The sequence below is a fragment of the Schistocerca piceifrons genome, chromosome 6 (assembly GCF_021461385.2).
Source record: "Schistocerca piceifrons isolate TAMUIC-IGC-003096 chromosome 6, iqSchPice1.1, whole genome shotgun sequence".
NCBI lineage: Eukaryota > Metazoa > Arthropoda > Insecta > Orthoptera > Acrididae > Schistocerca > Schistocerca piceifrons.
Genome location: NC_060143.1, coordinates 552,695,455 through 552,718,889, shown reverse-complemented (window position 1 = coordinate 552,718,889; position 23,435 = coordinate 552,695,455). Strand labels below are relative to the sequence as shown.

At 41.4% G+C, this 23,435-nt stretch overlaps 1 protein-coding gene across 2 annotated transcripts in view; it reads left to right on the top strand.

The window, feature by feature from the left end:
• Positions 1-23,435, top strand: part of LOC124802496 (poly [ADP-ribose] polymerase tankyrase) — a 295,411-nt gene that overhangs the window by 42,488 nt on the left and 229,488 nt on the right. For both annotated transcript variants that reach the window (XM_047263314.1, XM_047263313.1), the window contains exon 2: positions 19,268-19,492. In XM_047263314.1, coding sequence (XP_047119270.1) covers positions 19,268-19,492 — 225 coding nt within the window. The remainder of the gene's footprint in view (positions 1-19,267; positions 19,493-23,435) is intronic.

Here is a 23,435-nt window from a genome sequence, read left to right as displayed (position 1 = left end):
CTGCGGGCCCAGGCTCGGCGGTTAATCCAGGGGAGCAAACAGGACTGTTGGGAACGATACGTTGCCACCATAGGTTCTCGCACGTTCCCATCTCAGGTGTGGTTGCGGCTTTGGCGCATTTTTGGCTTTCGCCCTCATGCGTCTGTCCCTTGCCTTTCTCTTCGGAGTACACTTGGTACTGACCCAATTGCCATCGCCAAACATCTGGCAGAGTACTTCGCTCGTATTTCCGTGACAGCAGGCTACAGCGCAGAATTCCGCACCATTAAAGAGCAGGCTGAGCATATGAAGTTGTCATTTTGTACACACCGTTGGGAACGATGCAACGCCCCATTGAGTGAATGGGAGTTCCAAAGTGCCCTTACAGCTTGCCCCGATACCTCTCCAGGTCCAGACCAAATTCACAACCAGTTTCTTCGCCATCTCTCGGCACACTGTCAGGGTGAATTATTTGCCCTGTTTAACTGCATCTGGATGGAGGGTGTTTTCCCAACTCGTTGGCAGGATAGCATTACCATCTCAGTGCTGAAACCGGGTGCAGATCCGCTGGTGGTTGATAGCTATCGCCCTATCAGCCTTACCAATGTTATGTGCAAACTCCTGGAACGGATGGTGAGTCGGCGGCTCATGTGGATCCTCGAAGCTTGGGGCCTCTTAGCCCAGCAACAGGGGGGCTTCCGTCAGGGCTGCTCACGATCAACAATTTAGTCTCGCTAGAGTTGGCTATTCACACAGCTTTTACTCAGCGAGAACATCTAGTTGCAGTTTTCTTTGATCTTCGGTAGGCGTACAATACCACCTGGCGCCATCATATCCTTGCTACGCTGCACGAATGGGGCTTACGGGGTCCACTTCCGATTTTTCTACGGAATTTTCTCTGCAATCGCTCCTTTCAGTTTAGAGTTGGCACTTATTTTAGCTCCTCATATTCAGAAGAATGGTGTCCCACTGGGCTCGGTTTTCAGTGTTCCCCTCTTTTTGGTGGTGATTAATGGTCTTGCGGCTGCGGTGAGCTCATCGGTCTGTTCCTCTCTATATGCCGATGACTTTTGTCTTTATTACAGTTCCCCAAGCATCAGTGTCGCTGAACGGTGGGTGCAGGGAGCTATCCATAAGGCACATTTTTGGGCATCCAACCATGGTTTTCGGTTCTCAGCTTCTAAGACCCAAGTGATGCATTTCTGTTGTCGTCTAACGGTCCGCCTCCATCCAGGACTCTACCTTGCTAATGAACTTCTTTGTATTGAGGAGACGCATCGCTTCCTTGGCATGCTGTTTGATGCTCAGCTCACTTGGACACCTCATCTTCGCGAGCTTAAACAACAGTGCTGGCGGCATCTCAACATCCTTCGCTGCCTCAGCCACACCGTTTGGGGGACTGCATGAACAACCCTCCTCCAGCTCTATAAGGCCTTAGTCCAGTCCCGTCTCGACTACGGGAGCGTGGTGTACGACTCGGCAGCACCTTCAACGTTGCAGATCCTCGACCCAATTCTCCAGTGTGGCGTCAGACTGGCGACAGGTGCCTTCCGCACTAGTCCAGTGACTAGCCTTCTTGTAGAAGCTGGAATCCCTCCCCTACGATTCTGCCGACAACAGTTGCTTGCGTTGTACATCGCCCGCATCCATGCCTCTCCCAACCACCCAAACTGCAGGCTCCTTTTTCCATCTTCTGCACTCCCCTCTCCACTACGGCGGCCTAGGTCGGGTCTCCCGATCGCGGTCCGCGTTCGTTCCCTTCTCTCGTCACTAGAGTCCTCTCCCCTTCCTCCATCCTTCCGGCCCTCTTCTTCTACCCCTCCTTGGTCCCTCCCTCACTTGCAGCTTTGCTTGGATTTGTCCTGCAACTCCGTTACACCTGCCAGTCTTCGTCAACAATTCCTGGCTCTTTTTGCCTCGTTTCGCGATGGAGATGTAGTCTACACCGATGGTTCTGTGGTCGATGGATGCACTGGGTTTTCTTTCATCCACGGCGACTACGTTGAGCAGCATTCCCTCCCTTGTGGGAGCTGTGTTTTCACGAGAGCCTTCTTGAGGTTGCTGCTCAGAACTAAGATGCCCCAGACGAATATTTGTGCCTGTGTGGTTGTGGACTCTCATAGTATTTGTTGTGTGCCCTTAAGCTTGGTACACAACATGTCTCTCCTAGGTTGGAGAGGGGGGCTTCATGAGTGTCCTGCTTCGTTGCGTGCCAACATGTGTGTTTGGTTAGTGCAAGTATGTTGCTCCCCATGGCAGTTTCCTATGGGACCACGAGAAACCTACACAAACTGTGGTGAGAGGCAGCTGGTCAAACATTTGCCATGTCGACTTCTGTAGGCTGGTGAGAGGTGGGAGGCACAGTGTCCACTATGTGGTGCAATATGGCAGCCATTCAATGGGAATTGATTTTAGTGTACCACTGCCCCCCCAGGGTGTTCCATACAGTTTATATATAATGTTGTTCCTAGTTTGTATCTTCACTGCAGTAGTTTCAAAATGCTTTTCGTAGGGCAGTGCCCGGTCCAATGTAACCCCTAGATATTTTGGTTGCACATTGTGATGAAGTAGTGTATTCAGCAAAACGGACCTGGAGCTCTCTATTCATTGCTCTGTTGTACATATGAAAGCAAGCCATCTCTGTTTTGGTGGGATTTGGTTTCCATCGCCATCTACCATTGCCAGCATGTAGTCTTTGACTTATCCAAACCTAAGAGATCTGGTTTCTGGAATAGCGGAGATACACAGGTTAAACAGGTGTGGGGTGAGAACAGATCCCTGAGGTAGTTCATTGTTTAGCAACTTTGAAGAGCTTGTCCTGTTGCCCAGTATGATTCAAAATGACCTGCGAGCAAGCATGCTACACTATGTGATCAAAAGCATCCAGACAACTGGTTGAAAATGACTTAAAAGTTCGTGGCGCCCTCCGTCACTAATGCTGGAATTCAATATGGTGTTGGCCTACCCTTAGCCTTGATGACAGCTTCCACCCTCTCAGGCATACGTTCAATCAGGTGCTGGAGGGTTTCTTGGGTAATGTCAGCCCATTCTTCACAGAGTGCTATACTGAGGAGAGGTATCGATGTCGGTCAGTGAGGCCTGGTGTGAAGTCGGCATTCCAAAACATCTCAAAGGTGTTCTATAGGATTCAGGTCAGGACTTTGTGCAGGCCAGTCCATTACAGGGATGTTATTGTCGTGTAACCATTCCACCACGGGCCGTGCATTAGAACAGGTGTAAATTGTGTTGAAAGATGCAATCATCATCCTTGAATTGCTCTTCAACAGTGGGAAGCAAGAATGTGCTTAAAACATCAATGTAGGCCTGTGCTGTGATAGTGCCATGCAAAACAACAAGGGGTGCAAGCCCCCTCCTGAAAAACATGACCACACCATAACACCACCGCCTCCAAATTTTACTGTTGGCACAACACACACTGGCAGATGACGTTCACCGGGCATTTGCCATACCCACACCCTGCCATCAGATCGCCACATTGTGTACCGTGATTCGTCACTCCACACAACATTTTTCCACTGTTCAATCGTTCAATGCTTGTGCTCCTTACACCAAGAAAGGCGGCGTTTGGCATTTACCGGGGTGATTTGTGGCTTACGAGCAGCTGCTCGACCATGAAATACAAGTTTACTCACCTCCCACCTAATTGTCATAGTACTTGCAGTTGATCCTGATGCAGTTTGGAATTCCTTTGTGATGGTCTGGATAGATGTCTGCCTATTACACATTACACCCTCTTCAACTGTCGGCTGTCTCTGTCAGTCAGCAGATGAGGTCGGCCTGTACGCTTTTGTGGTGTTTGTATCCCTTCATGTTTCCACTTCACTATCACATTGGAAAGAGTGGACCTAGGGATGTTTAGGAGTGTGGGAATCTCGCATACAGACGTTCGAAACAAGTGACACCCACTCACCTGACCTTGTTCGAAGTCCACGAGTTCCTCGGGGTGCCCCATTCTGCTCTCACACAATGTATAATGACTACTGAGGTTGCTGATATGGAGTACTTGGCAGTAGGTGGTAGCACAATGCATCTAATATGAAAAACATATGTTTTTGGGAGTGTCCGGATACTTTTAATCATATAGTGTATTAAAAAGGTGGACTGGTTTTCTGTTTGGGATTATTTTAATGAGTGCAGAGAAGACTGTCTCTTCAGACTGTGTTGCAAGTCGCTGAGATATATATAAATACAGTTGATATTTTTAAATTCATGTGGAAGTCTGTAGTATGTAGGCTGTGAGTGACATTATGTGGTCTGTCGAGTTTTTTCATGGGCGAAAAATTATCCCGTTTGGGGATTTAGATTGAGAATTAACAGTTGCTTCGAAATCTCCACAGATGCGAAGTGAGCCTTTCGGTTTCTGTGCAGCTGTGATCGAATTTGCCCATTGGTTGCTGGTTATGTTTTTTATAATCTGATTGTGTTAAAGATGGTAGAGTTCCTGCTTTACTTTGCCTTTCAACGCACAAGGGATATTGTGTGATTTGAAAGATTTTGCCACTGCATTCAGTTTCAGCATAACATGTGCCTTGCAACCTTTTATATGCTGTTTATTTCAGAAAAATATCATCATGTTTTTTCAACAGTAGATTTCACTTTCCAATTAGAATGTCAGTTTGAGTTTGATTTGCTCCCACGTAAACGGTGACTCCCAATATACTGAAGTGATTCAGTCCTAGTAAATTCATCACTTTATTTGGATTTGCAACTACAAATCTAATCTGTTTCATAAATTATTTATACATTACATGTTGAAAATTGTTCTTTCACTGGAAAATTGCAATTATAGTTCAAAATCTCAAAACTTATTTACTGAATGGTTCAGTTGAGTAACATGTAGAGCCTGTGTTTGACGTGTCTGGCAGAGCCTGTGTTTCACGTGTCTGGCCATGCTGATCGCATAGCCGTGCCAGCTGTTAAGGTGTAATGAAGACATAAATGTCCTCACACTGTATTGCTTCAGCATATACATGCATTTGTTTGTATTCACAAATCAATGGCAGACAGTCTTGTAAAGGTGGATTTGTTAAACTAAGCAAGACCTTCTTTAATTTACTGTCATGGGAGTGTGTGATAATCATGTCATGAATTAGTGAATCTACGTAATGTTTCTTAATTTAATCGTATTCACAATGAAATTTAAAATTCAGAGTCAGGTCAAGTAATTGAAACACTGAAAAAAATCTGTCTCTGGCAGCAGTAGCACCACGAACTAGAGACTCGAAACATTTTCAAACATTTCCTTAATATCAGAATAGAAAGTCAAAGGTTTACATGTAGGTGAGAGATTATAAAGAATTTGAAATACGGTGGGGCCAACATACGATAGTAAAAATAATTTTCATTCAGCACCACATGAAATCTGACACATAGTGTGTTGTTGCTGCAGGTGCTGGATATAGTTTTTCCAAGATCCGCTTTCTGATCAAGCACCAGAAAGGGTGACGGGGTGGCATCCTGATGTGCAGTGGCTGTATGCGGCATTCAGGCTTGCCTCCTGCAGTGCAAGCGTGCCACCATGGTCTCCTGGGTGGTGGAAAGTTGTTGCGATAAGTTGTGCATAAGCTGAAGAATGAGGTCCGGTTGCTACCTGTGTGAAAAATAAGTGTAGAACAGTTTACAAAATTCACAAAAATCTTCGTGGGAAGGAAATGGGACATTAAATGCTGATGCACCTGATATCCAGCACGGTAGCCAGTCTGTTGTGGTGGGGCCGCCATGTACCCTGTTGCTTGTAGCCCCCTGACCACACACGGGTCACTCTGCTGATGCCTGCGCCGTTAACTCCCCTTGGGGCATCGGGACTCCTGGCAATGGCCATCCTGCCAGGAGGCCTTTGCTGCAGCTGGGTGGTGCCCGTGGAGAGGGCCCCTGGTCAGAGTGGGTGGCATCAGGGCAGATGACATGCGATGAAGCGTAGTCCATCATCTCTTGGTGGTGTGAAACACCAGCAGTCTCTAAGCGATCACGAGCTCAATTCAGCACACGGAAGTACGACCCCAAATCATTCCCCTCCCTGGCCACACAATGGGAGGAATGTCAGGCTAAGGATGGCAGCGGATCTTATTCGCTCCGGTACCTTGTATGCTCAAGAGCTGATGGGGAATCTTTCATGACAATGAAGGCTCAGTTTTTTATTGAGCATTTAGAGGACAAGTTCGGGGAGGTGAAGGGCTTGTCCAAAATGAGGTCTGGGTCAGTCTTGATCAAAACAGCATCCTCTGCCCAGTCACAGGAGTTACTCGCTTGTGGCAAGCTGGGGGGGGGGGGGGGGTTTCTGTAACCATCACGCCCCATAAGAGCTTAAATATGGTCCAGGGTATCATATTTTACAGAGACCTTCGTTTGCAGTCCGATGATGAGCTGCTCACCAATTTAGAGCGGTGAAGTGTAGATTTCATCCGGTGCGTCCACCAGGGTCCAAAGGATAATGAGGTTGCCGCTGGTGTCTTCATCTTGGCTTTTGAGGGTGATACATTGCGCAAGAAGGTCAACGTGATGGTCTACTGGTGTGACGTAAAGCCCTGTATCCCTTCCCTTTGCGGTGCTTTATGTGCTGGAAGTTCAGCCGTATGTCTTCCCGCTGTACTTTCAGCATCACATGCCGAGATTGCGGACGTCCATCACATCCCAATACTCCATGTGCCCCGCCTCCCATCTGTGTCAACTGCAGAGAGCACCATTCAACTTGCTCGTCTGACTGCAGGATTCTCCAGAAAGAAAGGAAAATCATGGAGTACAAGACCATGGACCGACTGACCTACACTGAGGCTAAGAGAAAATTTGAATGCCTGCATCCTATGTATATGACATTGTCTTACGCCGCCACTAAAACAGTTCTTGCAGCATTAGCCTACTTTGGGAGCAATACGCCCCCCCCCCCCCACCCCACCCCCCCCCCCCCCCCCCCCCCCCCCCAAACCTTCGGGGACATCCATCCCCATTTCTAAGCCAGAGAAGCGTAAGTCTTCTTCTGCTTCTTTCGCTAGGAAGTGGTCCCTTGAGTAACTCCCTTCCCAGGTTTCTTCTAGTGGGAGAGATGACACCTGCCAGTGGCTGAAGAGCCCAAAAGCAGCTGGTCGTAGTCCTGGAGACTGAGCCAGTGGAGTCTTCTCAGCCAGGGAAACCCAAGGAGCAGCGAGAGAAATCCAAAAAGAAAACCCCTAAGACCTAGGAAATTGCAGTGGCACCCACACCACCTCTACCTACAAACTCTGCGGCTGAGGATGGGGTGGAAATTCTGGCATCCACTGAGGACCTGGATCTCTCCAGACTGTCAGACACAGTGGCTATAAGACACAATGGATATAGACTGCTGAGGCAAAAAGTCAGTGGCAACGGGTGACTCTGAAGCATAATCTACGTCATCGAATGTTCCATGCCTTCCTAGTCTCCTATTTTGAAAGTTATGTGCCGGGTGTGGTTCTCCCTACTTAATAAAACTATGTGACAAAAAAAGGATTACCAGGCAGCTTTTAAGAAAACTATTTTTGGAATCATTGTAATTATGATTCATATTAATAGAATATACAAATTTAATGACCTCGATTTCACCCAGACTTCTGCCCACAAATTTCCGCAGAAAACTGGTGAAGAGATTACTTACAAGGACTAATTTAGGCAAAAATAAAACCTAACTATATGTGGAGACTGCGTTGGCTGCTGTCGATATTACAATTGAAACCACAGGAGAGAATGACTGTCGAGGCAGATTTAATCTATCTTATTTCAGAGATAATGCGCTTACCAACTCCCATCTCATGCTGCCACCTAGTAAAGTCAGGATAAGTGGGGGCGAGCTGGGACGAGTCATGAGAACAGGTAGGGGCACACCTGGAATAACCAAGGAAGGCGCAGTCAAGATTCCTAGCGGGCGCAACCCTCTAACAACGAAGGATGACTCGGTCACATACCAGGAGCAATTTTGGGTGACACAATCACAATTTCTCGCCGGTATGTTTCTCTAATAACCTCCAAGTGGGGGATGATAGAATAGTGTAAAAAGTTGGGGGAATTCGGTCCAGGACAATTTTATTACAGAAGAAACACCGAAAACAACTCGGGATCTGATGCTCGTCACTCCGCCTGTTAACACAGAATGTTAACGTTCCTGGGAGATGTACAACTTTATGTCCTTTACATTGTACTTTCCTTTTTCTGACCCAGTCGTAGTATTCACTAAAAATAATGTCTTGGGATGGATTACCGTTTGAACCCGGTATGGTCCTTCATACTTTTGGAAAAACTTAAGTCTCTCTTTCTTCAGGGCAGAGCTCTGAAGATGCTGTTTCACAAGGACTAGATCATCGACCTTGTACTGCGGTTCTACAGCTTTCTCATTATGCTTACTCACTCTTTGTTGTGCCTTTTTACCTAAATTTCTAGAAACTATTTCCTGATTCAGTTTGTAGTTGACAGTAAGTTGTCCAGGCCAAGTAAAACATTTAATGAGAGGTTCTCGTACAATGGGTTTGCCTATTACTTTCATAGGTGTTAATCCAGTTGATAAATATGGTAATTCATTCAAAGTAAGTTCAAAGTCTCTAATTTTTGTTGCCCATAAAGTATGTTTTTCAGGGCAGTAGGTGGCATAATTTCCCAATTTCTTTCATAACTCGTTCACACGGATTCGAAGATCGGCTATAGTTGGATATTAATACTTGTTGAATAGAAATTCTTTAAATTCATTACTAACAAATTGTGGTCCATTACCTGTGAGAAATCTTTTTGGTTTTCCCACCTTTAGAAAGTAATGCTGCAAACAGTGTATAGCTGTCCGTGTATTTGCTCTTTTGATAGGATATAATTTAACATATTTTGACCAGCACTCTGTGATGACCAAAATGTCTGACACTCCTCCTTTTCCTTTAGGAACTCGTCCAAAAAAATCTGGTGCTGTAAGATCCTGTAACGATTTAGGAATAATTGGATACATTTTGTATTTAGCATGAGTGTTACTCTCTTTTACCTTCTGACAAATTTCACAAGTCGTAATTAAAGATGCTACATTATGTCCTAGCTTCTTAAAATAATAGAACTTATTCATATGAGCTATACACTTTTTTGTTCCAAAGTGTCCATATCCTGTATGAATATACCACAGAATTTTGTCTTCCATTAACTTCGGAATGCAAATGCACTGACGTTGCGATGTTATACTGTCTCTCCAAAACAAATTATGCCCAGTAATTTTCCATTTTCCTGCTTGATTAGGAGCTAAGGAATTCCTGATACACATAGCAAACATTTCTGTAAAATATAGGGATTATGATGGATGTTTTCTGTTATTCTTTGGGCCATCTCTTGTACCCTGGTGTGCGGATATTCTACTGTCATAAAATTAATTGCAAAAATTACACCGGGTCCCTCCATCTGTTTTAACTCTTCCATGCCTACTGGTAACCTAGACAAAAAATCCGGTATAATATTCTCAAAACCTTTCACATACTGTATCCTAAGGTCATATTCCTGTAGGAACAACATCCATCTTATTAATCTACTATGTAACAACTGACTACTCATTAAAAAAGATAGAGCATGATGATCGGTATAGACATGGGTTTCTGACCCCCATACTAGTGTTTGGAATTTTTGGATACTCCATACTATTGCCAATAATTCTTTTTCAGTAGCTGTGTAGTTTAATTCTTGTTTATTAAGACTGCAGCTAGCAAAAGCTATGGATCTATGATTTACATTATCTAGACACCACCCTCCTTGAAAACATTCTGCTGCGATACCATAATCAGGCGCATCGGTTGAAATTTTAAATGGCTCACCAATACTTGGATGATGTAATATGGGTGATTCTACCAGTGCTCTTTTTACATTTTCAAATGCATCATTTGCATCTTGATCCCAAACCCACAGTATTCGCTTTTTTAATAAACGTAAAATTCTTGGGTCGTTCAGTTCTTGACCTCGTATCTATCGTCTTTAGTATCCGGCCATTCCTATGAATCCCTTCAACTGTCTTACATTTCTAGGGAGTGGACATTCTTTAATAGCTTTTATGCGCTCAGGATCCAGTCTAATTGCCTGCAACCCCACAATATGCCCTAGAAACTTAAGCTCTTGTCGTGCAAAGTGCAATTTATACAATTTCACTGTAATATCTTTTTCTCAAGGTTAGACAGTGTTCTTCCCATGTAGCTGAGATTATGACGATATCATCTACACATATTATTAAATCGTTCAATAAATCTCTTCCTAATGCCTCATCCAGGGCACGTATAAATATGGATACTGAGATATTTAGTCCGAATGGTAACACGTTGAACTGATATGATTTACCATCGAACAGAAACCCCGTATACTTCTTCGATTCAGGAGGTAGCCTAATTTGCAAATATCCCGCCATCAGGTCCATCATGCTAAAAAACCTTGCTTTTTAAAACTTGAATAATAATTCATTGATGTTAATTGGTCTGTCTCATTCTGTTCTATATGCTTATTCAATGTATGTGCGTCTAGCACTAATTGCACACCTCCTGTAACCTTTTTTACCACCACAAAAGGGTTATTCATGATGCTAGAACTACGTTCTATTATATTGTTGTCAATCTTTTGTCAATTTCCTCCTTAACTGCCTCTTTCAAATTTACCAGTATTGGGTATGGCTTACAGAAAAATGGAGTTTCACCTTTGATTTTAATCTTACATCTGTAATCACTGATGTAAGGTTAATACTACTTCATGTTCCATTAGAATTGTATATAAATCTGGTTTTAGATCACTGGTTAATATTAGAGATTCATTTACTTTGTTTTGTATGTCAGCTCGATATGATAAGCGATTTACATTATCGAACTCTGGTGACAATCGTGCAGTAGCAGTTAATCATAAACATTGACATTCAGTTCTTTGTCTTGCAATGTAATTATCGGTTACAAATGGTATCCAACATTTACTGTCATCTTAACCAAAACAAAGATTTTCCTCGAAATTCAATACGACGTTAAATTCTAATAACCAATCTAGGCCAAATGAAACATCCCTATTAAGATTTTCTACTATTATGCTAAAAGTATTGGATGAAATCTGATATTTCTGATGTGGCAGTTCACTTGGGTTTCATGTTTCACAACGTTACTTTTCGTACCAGTTACACCAACTATGTAAACTCCAGATATTGGTGCCGGCTGCGGTGGTCTAGCGGTTCTAGGCGCTCAGTCCAGAACAGCGCGACTGCTGCGGTCACATGTTCGAATCCTGCCTCGGGCATGGATGTGTGTGATGTCCTTAGGTTAGTTAGGTTTTAGTAGTTTTAAGTTCTAGGGGACTGTTGACCACAGATGTTAAGTCCCATAGTGCTCAGAGCCATTTGAACCAGTTATTGGTAACAGCAGTAAGTGATGTATAGTCTGTAATGTGTTAAAGAACGTGCTAGAAATGAGTGACACCTCACTTCCTGAGTCTATAAATATGTTAACTTCAGAAGTCTTCACGGTTACTGCTATTATTAGTTGTGGATTGCTAGTAGTCAAGCTTGGTTCTCCCAGTAACAACCATTCTTTTGTAGGTATTTTGTGCGTGAAATTAACATACTTATTATGAACCAGGCCTCCTGGTGTATCTCTACAAACTGAGCCCTGGCCCTGGATCCAGATCGCACTGCGTTTTCCCCATTATTAGTGATCACTGGTTGCTTACCAAATCGGGGTACTATGTTACTACTTTGTGCTCTAGTATTACGTGGCACAAATTCCTGTGAATTTACTGGACTTAAATTCGAAGGTGGATGCTTCTTCTGATAATTATCGTAGCCATTATTTCTATTGTGCTGGTGTACTCTAGCTAAGTTGGCCTCTTTTAATTATTATTAATATGTCATTTGTAATTCTGATTTTTCACTTTGGTGTACGTTCTCGTGGCGGTCCTTATTTAAGGGCTCAAGTGCGTCCACAAAGGACAGCAATTCTTCTACTGTTTTCCAGCTGCTACACAAGATGTCTTTTCTAGCATAGATAGGTAAGCGTCTGATTAAAATTCGAACTAACACCTTTTCTTCCATTGGATTATCTAAGTACTTTGCCTGTGTTAAATGCCTTTTGAAATACTTTGTCATTGTTTCCCATGTATTATTGTAATACTTCGGGTTCCATAAATCGGATATTAGTTTTTCCTGCGCACTAGCGGACCAATATTTTTCCTTAAATTTCTTCTGGAAGTTTCCCCAAGAAGAAAAGTTCTCGATATTTACAGTACCCCACTCTTTGGCTTCCCTTAAAAGGTACCCAACAACAAATTCAATCTTTTTCGAATCTTCCGAGTTCTTCGGCAAGCTTTTCAGAAAATGAGTGGGATGTACTTTCCCATGCAGCTTAAAATTAGGGAATTATCTAGATCCCCATTGTAAATCCGTCATTACCTCACTAGTCAATACCACGTTAGGAGAAGTCATCCTGTTATCTACCTTGTCCTGAATAAGTTCGAAGTTTGAATTCTTTCCATAATTCACCCACATGGGCTACGTTTCTTGGTATCATTGAGTTCAGAAGATAAGACAGGAGATACATTCTCAGAGACTACTCTCGTGGCAACTTTTCGGTCAGTTATTTCCTCTACCTGTTCCTCCAGAGTACTTATATTTATTAAGTCTGAGGTTGCTAGTTTCTCTTTAAAGTTTCTTTCCATGTTATCTACTCAAGTGTTAACCCATGCAGTTTGCGATTGGACTATTGGTATTAACTTATCCTGCTTTTCAATACTCTCTCTCAAATTGTGCAATCTTTGCTTTACAGCATCAAATGTAACATTACATACATTTTGAATTTATCCTAACTTCTCACTAAGTTCAGATTCTACGTTATTACATTTATCTTCAATATCAAATGCAAACTTCTTTTTCAAATCCTGAAATTGCTCGTTCTGTCTCTGATTAAAGTCAGTGAACAGTTGATTTATGTGACTGCATAGAGAACTAGTTAGTTCACCTTTCAAATATATTTTAAAATTTTCTACTTTAGTAGTTAAAACATCAAATTCAGTTTTCAAATTTCCCATGCCTTCACATAAATGGCTAAATTCCGTACTTTGTTCATCTACTTTAGCACTTAACAACCACTAAGTTTCATTCTGAAAATTTATTATTTGAGTATTCACTGAATCTAATTTAAGACATTGAGCATTTAAAGTTTTATTTAGTTCCATTCTTAAAGAAGCATTTTGGGCGGTTGAATCTGTCCTCCGGTCATCTATTTTATCATTGAAAGTTTTGATCAAATTCACTATTTCAGACCAGCCCGCCACCACCTTACTCACTTTCATTGCCATGGCTGGTCTTGAAGTTTCTCCAACTAACCGTACGGTTTCCATGGTTTTGCCAATTTTAGATCTCGTGAGCATTTAAAAAAATAATTCTAAGTATAAGAAATACACAAATACAGTCTATTGAACAGTTTATTCAGCTTTGTACTCAAACAATTATTGTTTTACACTCACACGGTGTAGAGTTTTATGCTGTGTCGGTAAGCGGGTGTGGAATCAGCACTGGTGAACAGCAACTGGTGCCGGTGTCATCAGTTGCTGGTTTCTGCATCGGCATTGTCGTGATGTAGAATCAGCATCAGTGAACAACAACTGGTGCGAGTGGCGTTGGTTGTTGGTTTCCATGTCAGTGGCGCCGCGATGTGTGTGAGACCTGTATACTCCCCACACTGAATCTTCTTAGTTGAATTATTCTCATCGTACCACTTCAGAGTCTAATATATCAAGGTCTTCTTTCCGTTCTTTTAATGTTATTACTTCCCTACGTCTTTCCCTTTGCTGCACTCACAAATTTTCTTTTTCCTTTGATTTCTGGGCTAAATCAAATTTCTCATAACGGTTTTCTCATCTTGTTTTACTCGGTTGCTATGGCAACATGCAACATCCCCTTTTCTTATTTGCGTCTCTAATTCCCGTTTTTTTTGGGTCCTGTGTAGGTCGCCACGTTCTAATGCTTTAGACAACAAGAAGCGATGTGGAGCTGGTTTGCAAACTTCCCAGCCCTCTCCCATAGGTTGGCTTACTTGGTATGCACAGCTGACCTTCATCTCTGGCTAGACGGCCACATCGATCTCCAAAAACTTCTCCAAAAAATAATGGTGGTTAAGGGAATCTCTCTCTCTCTCTCTCTCTCTCTCTCTCTCTCTCTCTCTCTCTCTCTCTCTCTCTCTCTCTCTCTACTCTTGCGAAATTATTTGGTACTCGAAGAATACTTTTAGTTCGGTCATGGTATATTTCAATTTCCACAAGAAACAAATTCACCATTTCTCAAATAAATACTCGAACTCTTGCGAGTCAACCAAGTCGTCAAACATTAGACACTATTAAAATACATTTACAACAGGGTTGGTTTAATAACCACTTGAAAATATGTACATGTCATGCTTCTAGCAAGTCCAACACACGAATTACTTAAAAGTCTAATCTCATTTTTTCATTTGTCCTTAACAATCATCACTGTCACTAAACCAGCAAAGAATAGCACGGGCTCTTCTCTACACATACACTATGGGTCGTACAGCAGGTACTTGTCAGCCGCCGTTCGGCCTCCGCGTCCACGTTTTGCTCGTGACTGTTTTTAGACCTGCACACACAAACACGCAATGCGCAGTAGGTCGGATTCGTCTTCTCACACTTCTGTTTAAAATATCTTGGGCTCAAGGCAGAGGAAGGCCAAGTGGTTCTAGAATTTATGCGGAAATTCTCGAAGCACTACAGTAGCTCTGGACATAATCGTAGAATAGAAATTTTTGACTTTGAAATCCCCCTTACAACCATGTTGTTGCGGCTTCTGTGGTGTGTTTTGACTCCAGGAGGATGTTTGGAGTGGAAGGAGGATGACAGTTTTGCAGTGATGATGTCAGAAAAAGTTGTGCATTCTTGAGTGAGAAATGACCAAATACTTTTTTTCTTTTGATGTTTTGGGAAAATAATGTGAAAAATTATTGAGGCAATCATCCCACTGACGAACAATTTGATAAAACATTGTGTCCTGCTGCATGAATAAGTCTGTAACTGCCTGCTGCATTTCCTCATACAACAGGTATTGTCGAGCTTTCAAGGCCTTTTTTGAGGGACCATAGGTGTGATAATCACATGGGGAGAGTGTTCAGGATTACAGGGCAAGTGCTTAAGTGTCTCCTGCTTGAGCTGGCATAACTTCTGCATCACGACATTTGTGATATGGGAATGTGCATTATCATGAAGCAGCAGCACCTCTTGCCACACCATTCCACAATGGTGGTTTTTGACGGACATGCTGCGCCATACACATTCGTCATTCTCAGGTGGATGTCTACCAATGTTTGCCCCTCAGCAATTAAGAAAAGAATAACAGCATGTTGGTTCTGTTTGTACACATTTGGTAATAATGTTTCCATAGGCCACATTTCTGCATTTACTACATGCATTTTGGAAAGACGCGAATGCGACACTGGTTCCTTGTCTACATGCTGTGCTTACACTTCCACATTGGTTGCGCAACATTGCATGTACGCTGCAGCAATGCCCTCAAATGGAAACTTTTCAGTCACCCCTTATATTATAGAAAATTCAATTTGCTTTCACTTTTGAAAAATCTTTGTCGTCATGTTACTTGTACGCAGATCACATTTCATGCTTCTCAGAACAGTCTTTCATTGTGTTGCTATTATTTTTATCTAGTAGATGTACCACACAGTTTTCAATCTTTCATTTACAGCTATCTGTCTCCTTGCCAGATACCTCAGTGTTGAAGGTATTTGTCATTATGTTGGGAATACCTTACCGTAGCATTTGACTTTTTTCTGATCTAATTATGATTAGCTAGTTCTTTGTCAAACATATTTAGACATTTGAAAGTGTTGTCTTCTGTGATGCTAGTAGTGAAACTGACAGTTCTTGCTGAAGTGATTATATCTGGAAGCTGTAGTGTCAAAGATGTAAGTAGAAACCATCTGTGTGTTCAGGCTCGATAAATACTCCAACCCCTGGAAACATCATAAATTTTCTTGTTATTTGCTGTCTTGGAAAACTTCAATATCTGTGCATGTCTGTTTTGCAGGTGCACAAGGATTGACACTAAATCCACTTTTGTTGCTGTTAAGATTAATTGGTCTGCCCTCGTATATCGAAATAGCTGAACTAGGTAAAACACAGGAAAAGCAAATCTGTATTGCACAAGTCCTGGTGACACTGTTATAAATAGTACATGAGAAAAAAGAGTGCATGAGAAAAAATCAGTCAATGAAACAGAATATTCTAACCTCTTCGGTGTTTATATTGACACGGACCTAGAAGTCATGTTTAGATTTTAACATTTAACCCTTTGAGCCCCGTGGCTTCTGTCTGAAACCACCTTCTTTCTCTCTTCCTTTCGCCATGTTGAGGAGATCATTAACAGTGAATGTAAGTACATCTAAGCTATTGTGACGTAAACTTAGGTTTGGATTACTGCTTTTGTATTATCGAAATTAAACCACTGGGACAGTATGCGTTTAGGATACAAAACTAAATTTTAGACCCATTTTTGCTTCTTATTTAGAACTGTAATTTGTTTTAGGCATTATGAGTTCATGGAAGTTTTGAGGTGTGGGTTTCTGTTTAGGAAAAGTGCACATTACCTCTCAGATATATCACATGAAATGATGAGAGGCTCAAAACTGTATGTCCCAGTGGTTCCAAAGTGAAACCACATCTTTAAAACAGCTGATTGTTTCTTTTGCCTCTTTCATCTTATGTTCATTGCTTAGTATGATACAGATTAATTTTGTGAAAAATTTTACATTTATGTTCCAAGGGGCAACCACCTCTGTAAAGCAATTGTTTCCTTTTGCCAATTTCATTTTGATATTGTTTTGGATACAAAGGGCTAAGCTATGCAGCTTTTACACTACAGATAATAGCAAACTTTGGAGATAAAACTGTGAAACAGGTTACTTCCTTTTCTCAGCTTCACTGAATATCTAGTGGCATTATATTCTAATGCTATTCTTCAGTGATGATGAAAGTCTCCATTACACAGAGGCATATAAGAAGGTTAATGTTTAGTGTCCACCTAGAATCTCTTTCAACAGTTGGACACACTGATAACAGCTGCATATTACATTTACATGTTAATGAAGTTTGTTGTTAACATCTTACCACAGTTTGAAAGCCACAATAACATTCATAAATTTAATACAAATAGAAGCAGTAGCGTAAGTTATCCGCCTTTCAGCCTTTGTGTAGCACAGAAAAGGTTTAAGTATTGAGCTGTGAAAAACCTTTGACCTCTTAAAAATGATGTGAAGAATCAAGTTGACAATAAAATCAACATTAAAAATTATCTAAGGGTAATGTAAGAATAATGCAAGAGACAACCTCATAAATAATTTAGTTCGCTCATGGGGCAACTTTGTGTGTGTGTGTGTGTGTGTGTGTGTGTGTGTGTGCTGCATTTCAGGACAACTGTTTTGTACTTCAGCTTGTCTGTGAACATACCATGAGAATAATTTTGATGTTTGATCACAAAATGATATGGGGTTTACTGTTCAGTACATTATGTTTCATGTATCTGTGATTTGGTATGTTCGTAAGTTACTTGATAATGATAAAAATTTCTGTGTAGACCATTAATAAATAAAGTTGAATATTGTACAGCCTATAATGGACAACGTTGTCACTTGAAAAACAATGTAAATGGAAAACATATTCCCATGTTTTTCACTGAAAACAATGTATTACATTTGTAAACTGCCTGACATGTTGCACTTGTAACGAACGCAGTTGTGATGATGTATCTGATAGTCACCTTCATTCTCATAAATAGCTCCCAGCTGTGTACACATTGTGCCCAGTTCTTTTAGGACTGTTAAAATGAAAAATAAAAGTAATGGATTACCTTCACAAAATCACTGTGTTTATTCAAAATATTCTCCCCCTGGATCAAAACACAACTGAAATCATTTTAAAAGTGCTATGAAACAGTCACTGTAGTCCTTTTTTGCAGTTGTATTCAGTACTGCAGTCAACTTGTCTTATATGTCCTTAACTCCATCATAACAGTGTCCTTTGATTGCCAACTTTAAGTTGGGGAACAACCAGAAGTTGGCTGGGGCCATATCTGGTGAATACGATAGGTGAGCCAGGACCGATCTATTTGGTGGTCAAAAACTTGTACACAATCTTTGCTTTGTGGGCTGGATTGTCATAATGGACGAGCAACCAGGAACCTGCCTCTTGGTATTTGGGTTGAATTTAATGAATTTGTGCCCAAAAAAGCTGGAAAATTCAAGAAATCTTGATGTCCGACATATACTGTTACATTCACAGCCAGAATGCCTGCTGTAGCAACACTGGCACTGCGATTGTGTTCACAGCTGTTTCTGAAACTCCGGGGATTATATCACTGCAGCTTGCCACGAGACAGCATTGCAGTTTGGAATTTCATACAAGCTGTCCTAACAAATGTGGGACCCACTGTGTATAGACTTTGCAGGGTTTCAATGCACTATATGCTGACACACATTTTACCATGAGTGAGGTGGTTGCTCAGTCAACTGAAACTAGGCATCACGTTTTAATTTTGTATATGGTGCTTGGTCTAGATAAATACAAGAAATAAAATATGTTTTTAATTTAATTACTATTGTCCACGACACATACAAATAACTAAATTTACAAATCTTTGATCTATTATGTTATTGTGTCTAGGAGATTCATCAGATGTCTTCTGAGTTTTTCTTTTGCGTGATAGATGTTTGCATGCTCAGGGAATTTTGTTAAAAATGTGGGAGGGCTTTAAAATAAGTACTGTCACAGGTCTTGGTTGCGGTGTGATCTTTCTTAGGATCAAGGATGGTTGGGTCGGAGGGGGGGGGGGGGGGGGGTTAAGAGAAGGTGAACATTGTGTTCAGGAACCTACAAAAGATTTGAGTGCTGTTTCATAGGGGTGATGCCACATTATGCAGATCCAGTTACTTTTTCTTAATATAGGAAATAAAATTTTGCAACATTCAGAAATTTGTGTATACGAGGAAGCTTTTCATAGATCTCCTTGTATGAGGATGGAACTTTCAGCTGATTTTCATTACACTACATATGCATTCATCTTTTTTCTGGAGGTTAGACTATTAGTAACACACCAGTTTAAGAAATTATGACTGTTTTGCTCAAAAATATTAATAATTTCATCATTACAATAATGTCATTATACCCTTCTCATCCCCTCTTTCAGTTTTTCATATGTTCCTGTTGAGTTACATTGTATCTTTGTGATGTTACTGCTTTATTGACATTCATGTGAAACAAACTTGTGTAGGCTATGGTCGCCGAGATGTGGTGGAGTTCTTATTGGCTGCAGGAGCATCCATACAAGCACGTGATGATGGTGGCCTCCATCCTTTGCATAATGCATGCTCATTTGGACATGCTGATGTCGTGAGACTGTTGTTAGAAGCAGGTGCAAATCCAAATACGCGAGACAACTGGAATTACACTCCTCTTCATGAGGCAGCAATTAAGGGAAAAGTGGATGTCTGTATTGGTAAGTTTTTTTGTGAATTTGAATGTCTATACAGAATTTACAAATAGAGTAGTCATTTGGAATTCAGCTTGTTATTTAACAATCTGTATCTCCAAATTGAAGCTTGTAAAACCTTTTTTGCTTTATAAGTGCCATATCATAAAATAGTCAGAAGTATCAGTATAAATCTTCTGCTTGTAATTATACAGAAGATTAGTGTACATAACTTTTTGGAAAGATGAGTTAAAAGGCAAATGCTTAATGGAAAGCTGAATCTGACAACCCACAAAATTCACTTCCCTTTTAGTTATATTGCAAACTGCTGTGGATTTGTTTGTAGAATTTGAGATATATTCATAATTTTATTTGCACATAGATGTATGAAGTTTCCTCTGAGCACCTCAACTTGTTCTTCATAGATTTCCAAGAAATATGTATTTTGCTGTAAACTAAATAAATGTTATCAATATTGAGTGAGGGTTGACAATGTTTAAGCCCTCGATTCCCATTCAAGAGGAGTTTGGCTTGTATTCGTGTTTGACCATTCACATTTATGTTTTCTTTAATTTCCATAAATCACACATGGCAAGTGGTAGGATGAGTTATTTGAAAAGGCTATGGTCAGTTTCCTTCTCCACCATAGTCCAGTTCAGGTGTGTGCACCATTGTTAATAACAGGGCATTACATCCTAATCTTCTTTCTTTCTTCTTTGTCTTTTAATTTGCTTTACGGAAATTGAAATATGATTCAAAATGTCATCTTAGAAAATCGGGTGTTCTGCCAGTAACCTGCATCATACTTGCACGATGTTTCGATCGCGCAACTCACACCCTTCATCATGTGCTCCCAGAGGCTGAATTCAGTGCGGAACGGGTCCAGTATTTATGCCTAATGCCTATGTGGGGCTAGGCCCTCTGTCATTGGTCTGTGTACAAGTGTGCTGAGCCAAAGAATTGTTTTGTAAATACACTATGAGTGACCTGGGTGCCCTGTTATTTAAATATTACTTTGTCAAGAAATGTGTATATTTTACAAGAAAATATTTGCATTTGTGTGATAGTATATGTTTAAATAGACAGTCTGTTGTCGTATGGAATAAAAGTAATGCTTATTCCGTCGGTGGGTCATAAAACTCTTAACGTATTCATTTTCATTCTATGAATCCCTTAGATTGAATTAAATTGAATTTTATTTGATCCTGTAGGATTACATGGTGTACAGTGAAATACATGTAATATCGGAGAATACAGAAACCTTCTTTATCACATACTTCCTTACTATCCTAATGCCATTGATTATAATTAACAATATTTACAAATTTAACGTGGACAGTACTCATCAACACTGCAAAATTCCTTTTCCACCAAATAGTCTTTTAGGTTGTTTGAAAACTTAGTGTCATGTACATTGTCTTGCAGTTTTTAGACAGACTTTTCTTAGTAATTTGACACCTGAGTACTGGGGTCCTTTATCAAGCATTGTCAGTCGATGGGGCATGCTTTGTATGTCATTCTTCCTACGTTTGTTGTGGGTGTGTACACTAGCATTTGTAGTCCACTCTGCACTATCTTTTGTGACATACAGTATAGTTTTATATATCTACAAGTAGGAAAAAGTTAAGATGCCTAGTCTTTTGAAGCAGTTTCTGCATGTTTCAGAAGTCTTTCTTCTTAATATGATTCTGACCTCTTTTTTTTGTAATGTGAACACCCTATTTATGTTTGAGTTTCCCCACACTACCACTCCATACCGCAGGTGTAGTTCAAAGAGTCCATGGAATACTGTGTACGGAAGCTGTTTGTGTGCATACTGTGCTAGCTGCCTCATTAAAAATATGACAGAGCTGAGTTTCTTACAGACAGAATTAATATTTTGTTTCCATTTCAGCTTGTTATCCACAATAATACACAAGAATAGTGGATTATGCTTGTTTTAGTCTCGTTTCATCCACCTTTAAAAACCATGTGCACAGCCTTCTCTTTATTTCTGAACACTGCATACATAGTTTTTTTTTTTTAGGTTTATAGCAAGTCCATTTTCCTGGAGCCATTGAGCTGTGGTGTTTGCTGATATGTATACTTGTCTCTCATGCTGTGCCACAGTTTGGTCATTGTTCAGTCATGTCATCTGGATACAATATTTTCTTCTCTTTCTCTTCAACGCCTGGGTCATTAGCAGATGGGTTAAACAGCAATGGCTCCATTACCGATCCCTGCGACGCTCCATATTAGATGCTTTTGGATTCTGACTGATATGCACCCCCTATTGATACATATTGCTTCCTGTTGCATTGGTATGATTCTATCCACTTATGTGCTTGCCCTCAAATACCACAGTTTTCCAATTTTCTTATCAGTATTTCGTAGTCAATAGTTTCGATGATTGGGAGATAAAGAAGCTTGCACAGGATAGAGTAGCATGGAGAGCTGCATCAAACCAGTCTCAGGACTGAAGACCACAACAACAACAACAACAGTTTCGAATCTTGTGGAGAGATCCAGAAAACCCGCAGGGGGCTCGCCACTTTTCAGCAGGTTTGTGCTTGGCTACCACGGGGCCCCAGCCTTTGCAGCATCTTTTCCCTTCCGTGCTGCGTATCTATCCTCTTGCTATTCTTTTTCCCCTCCCTTGGCAAACACGTCTGGGGTGTTACTGGGAATGTTCCGCATTTTGCATCACTGACATAAGAATAGTCTCGCCACTGTTTTTCATTCCCTTTTCATTTCTTTGTTTCCCTTCTCCTATCTTTCCTCCACTTCAGAGTTTGAGATTCCTCTTTTTCTTCTTCCTCCCTGTGCATTCCTGAAGGCCGGCCCACACATCTGACATGTAACAAGTGACTGGGTAACGTGTAATTCCCAGCCCCGGGTCAACAAGTAGAGTTCGCACATACTCTCTGATACGGGACAGGCCTAGGGAGGGGTGACTGCCTGAGCTGCTACCTTCCCAAATTTTCAGTTGGTTCCTCTGTCAGGTGTTTGGGAGGTGTGACCTGTGGTGTGAACAGTCACATTAGACGAGTGCACCCCCTTGTGAAGGGAGCCCCCATTTGGAAGGAGTGTGCTATCAGAGATGTTGGCAATCATGGGGGATTTTCTCGCAATGAGCCAGTCATCTTGACAATCAATGTCTATGAAATGTAAATGGAATGAGGCTAACAATTCAAAGACCCTTCCAGCTGTGCCACGGTTCCTCATGGTTTCATATTCTGAACACGGTCAATACTTTGCAACGGTAAATCCGTTATTATTCAGAGAGGTATTGCTGCTCCCGTTTACAGAATGGCACTTCGCTTTTGGAGACCACTTCTGATTCTCAACTGCTTGCTACCTCGTTTCTCCACGGCTATCCTGTTCGTGTCGAGGCCCGTAGAACTTTGAATTCTTCCCTTGGTGTTATTTATACTAGGCTGCTTGACGGTCTGACTGAGATCGAAATCCAATCATACCTCTCTGATCAAGGTGTCATTGCCACCCATCAGGTGATGAGAAAGGTAGATTTCTCCTTAGCACCCACACACACTCTTTTTCTCACCTTTGATAGAATGATGCTTCTGTCCATGATTAAAGCAGGCTATGAAATTATCGCAGTCCAACCATACATTCAGAACGCGATGTGCTGCTACCAGCATAATCATTTCTACCACTTTAGAACATCTTGTCAACACCCAGCCAAATGCATAATCTTTGGTAGGGATGCGCACGAGGGTGATTGCCCACCTCCTTCTCCCTGCTGTATCAACTGCAATGGCAGCCATGCTACCTCCTCTTGAGATTGTTCCATGTATCTTTATGAGCGGGCTGTCCAGCAGATCGGGGTAAAGGAAAAAGTGCCTTACCCGGTTGCTCGCAAGTTATTGGCTAGCGACAAACCCTGTGTTCTACTGTCTGGCACTTACAGCTTTGTTCTTGGTACCTCTCACTGCATGAAGGACATGGCCACACAGACATGCAACCTCAAATT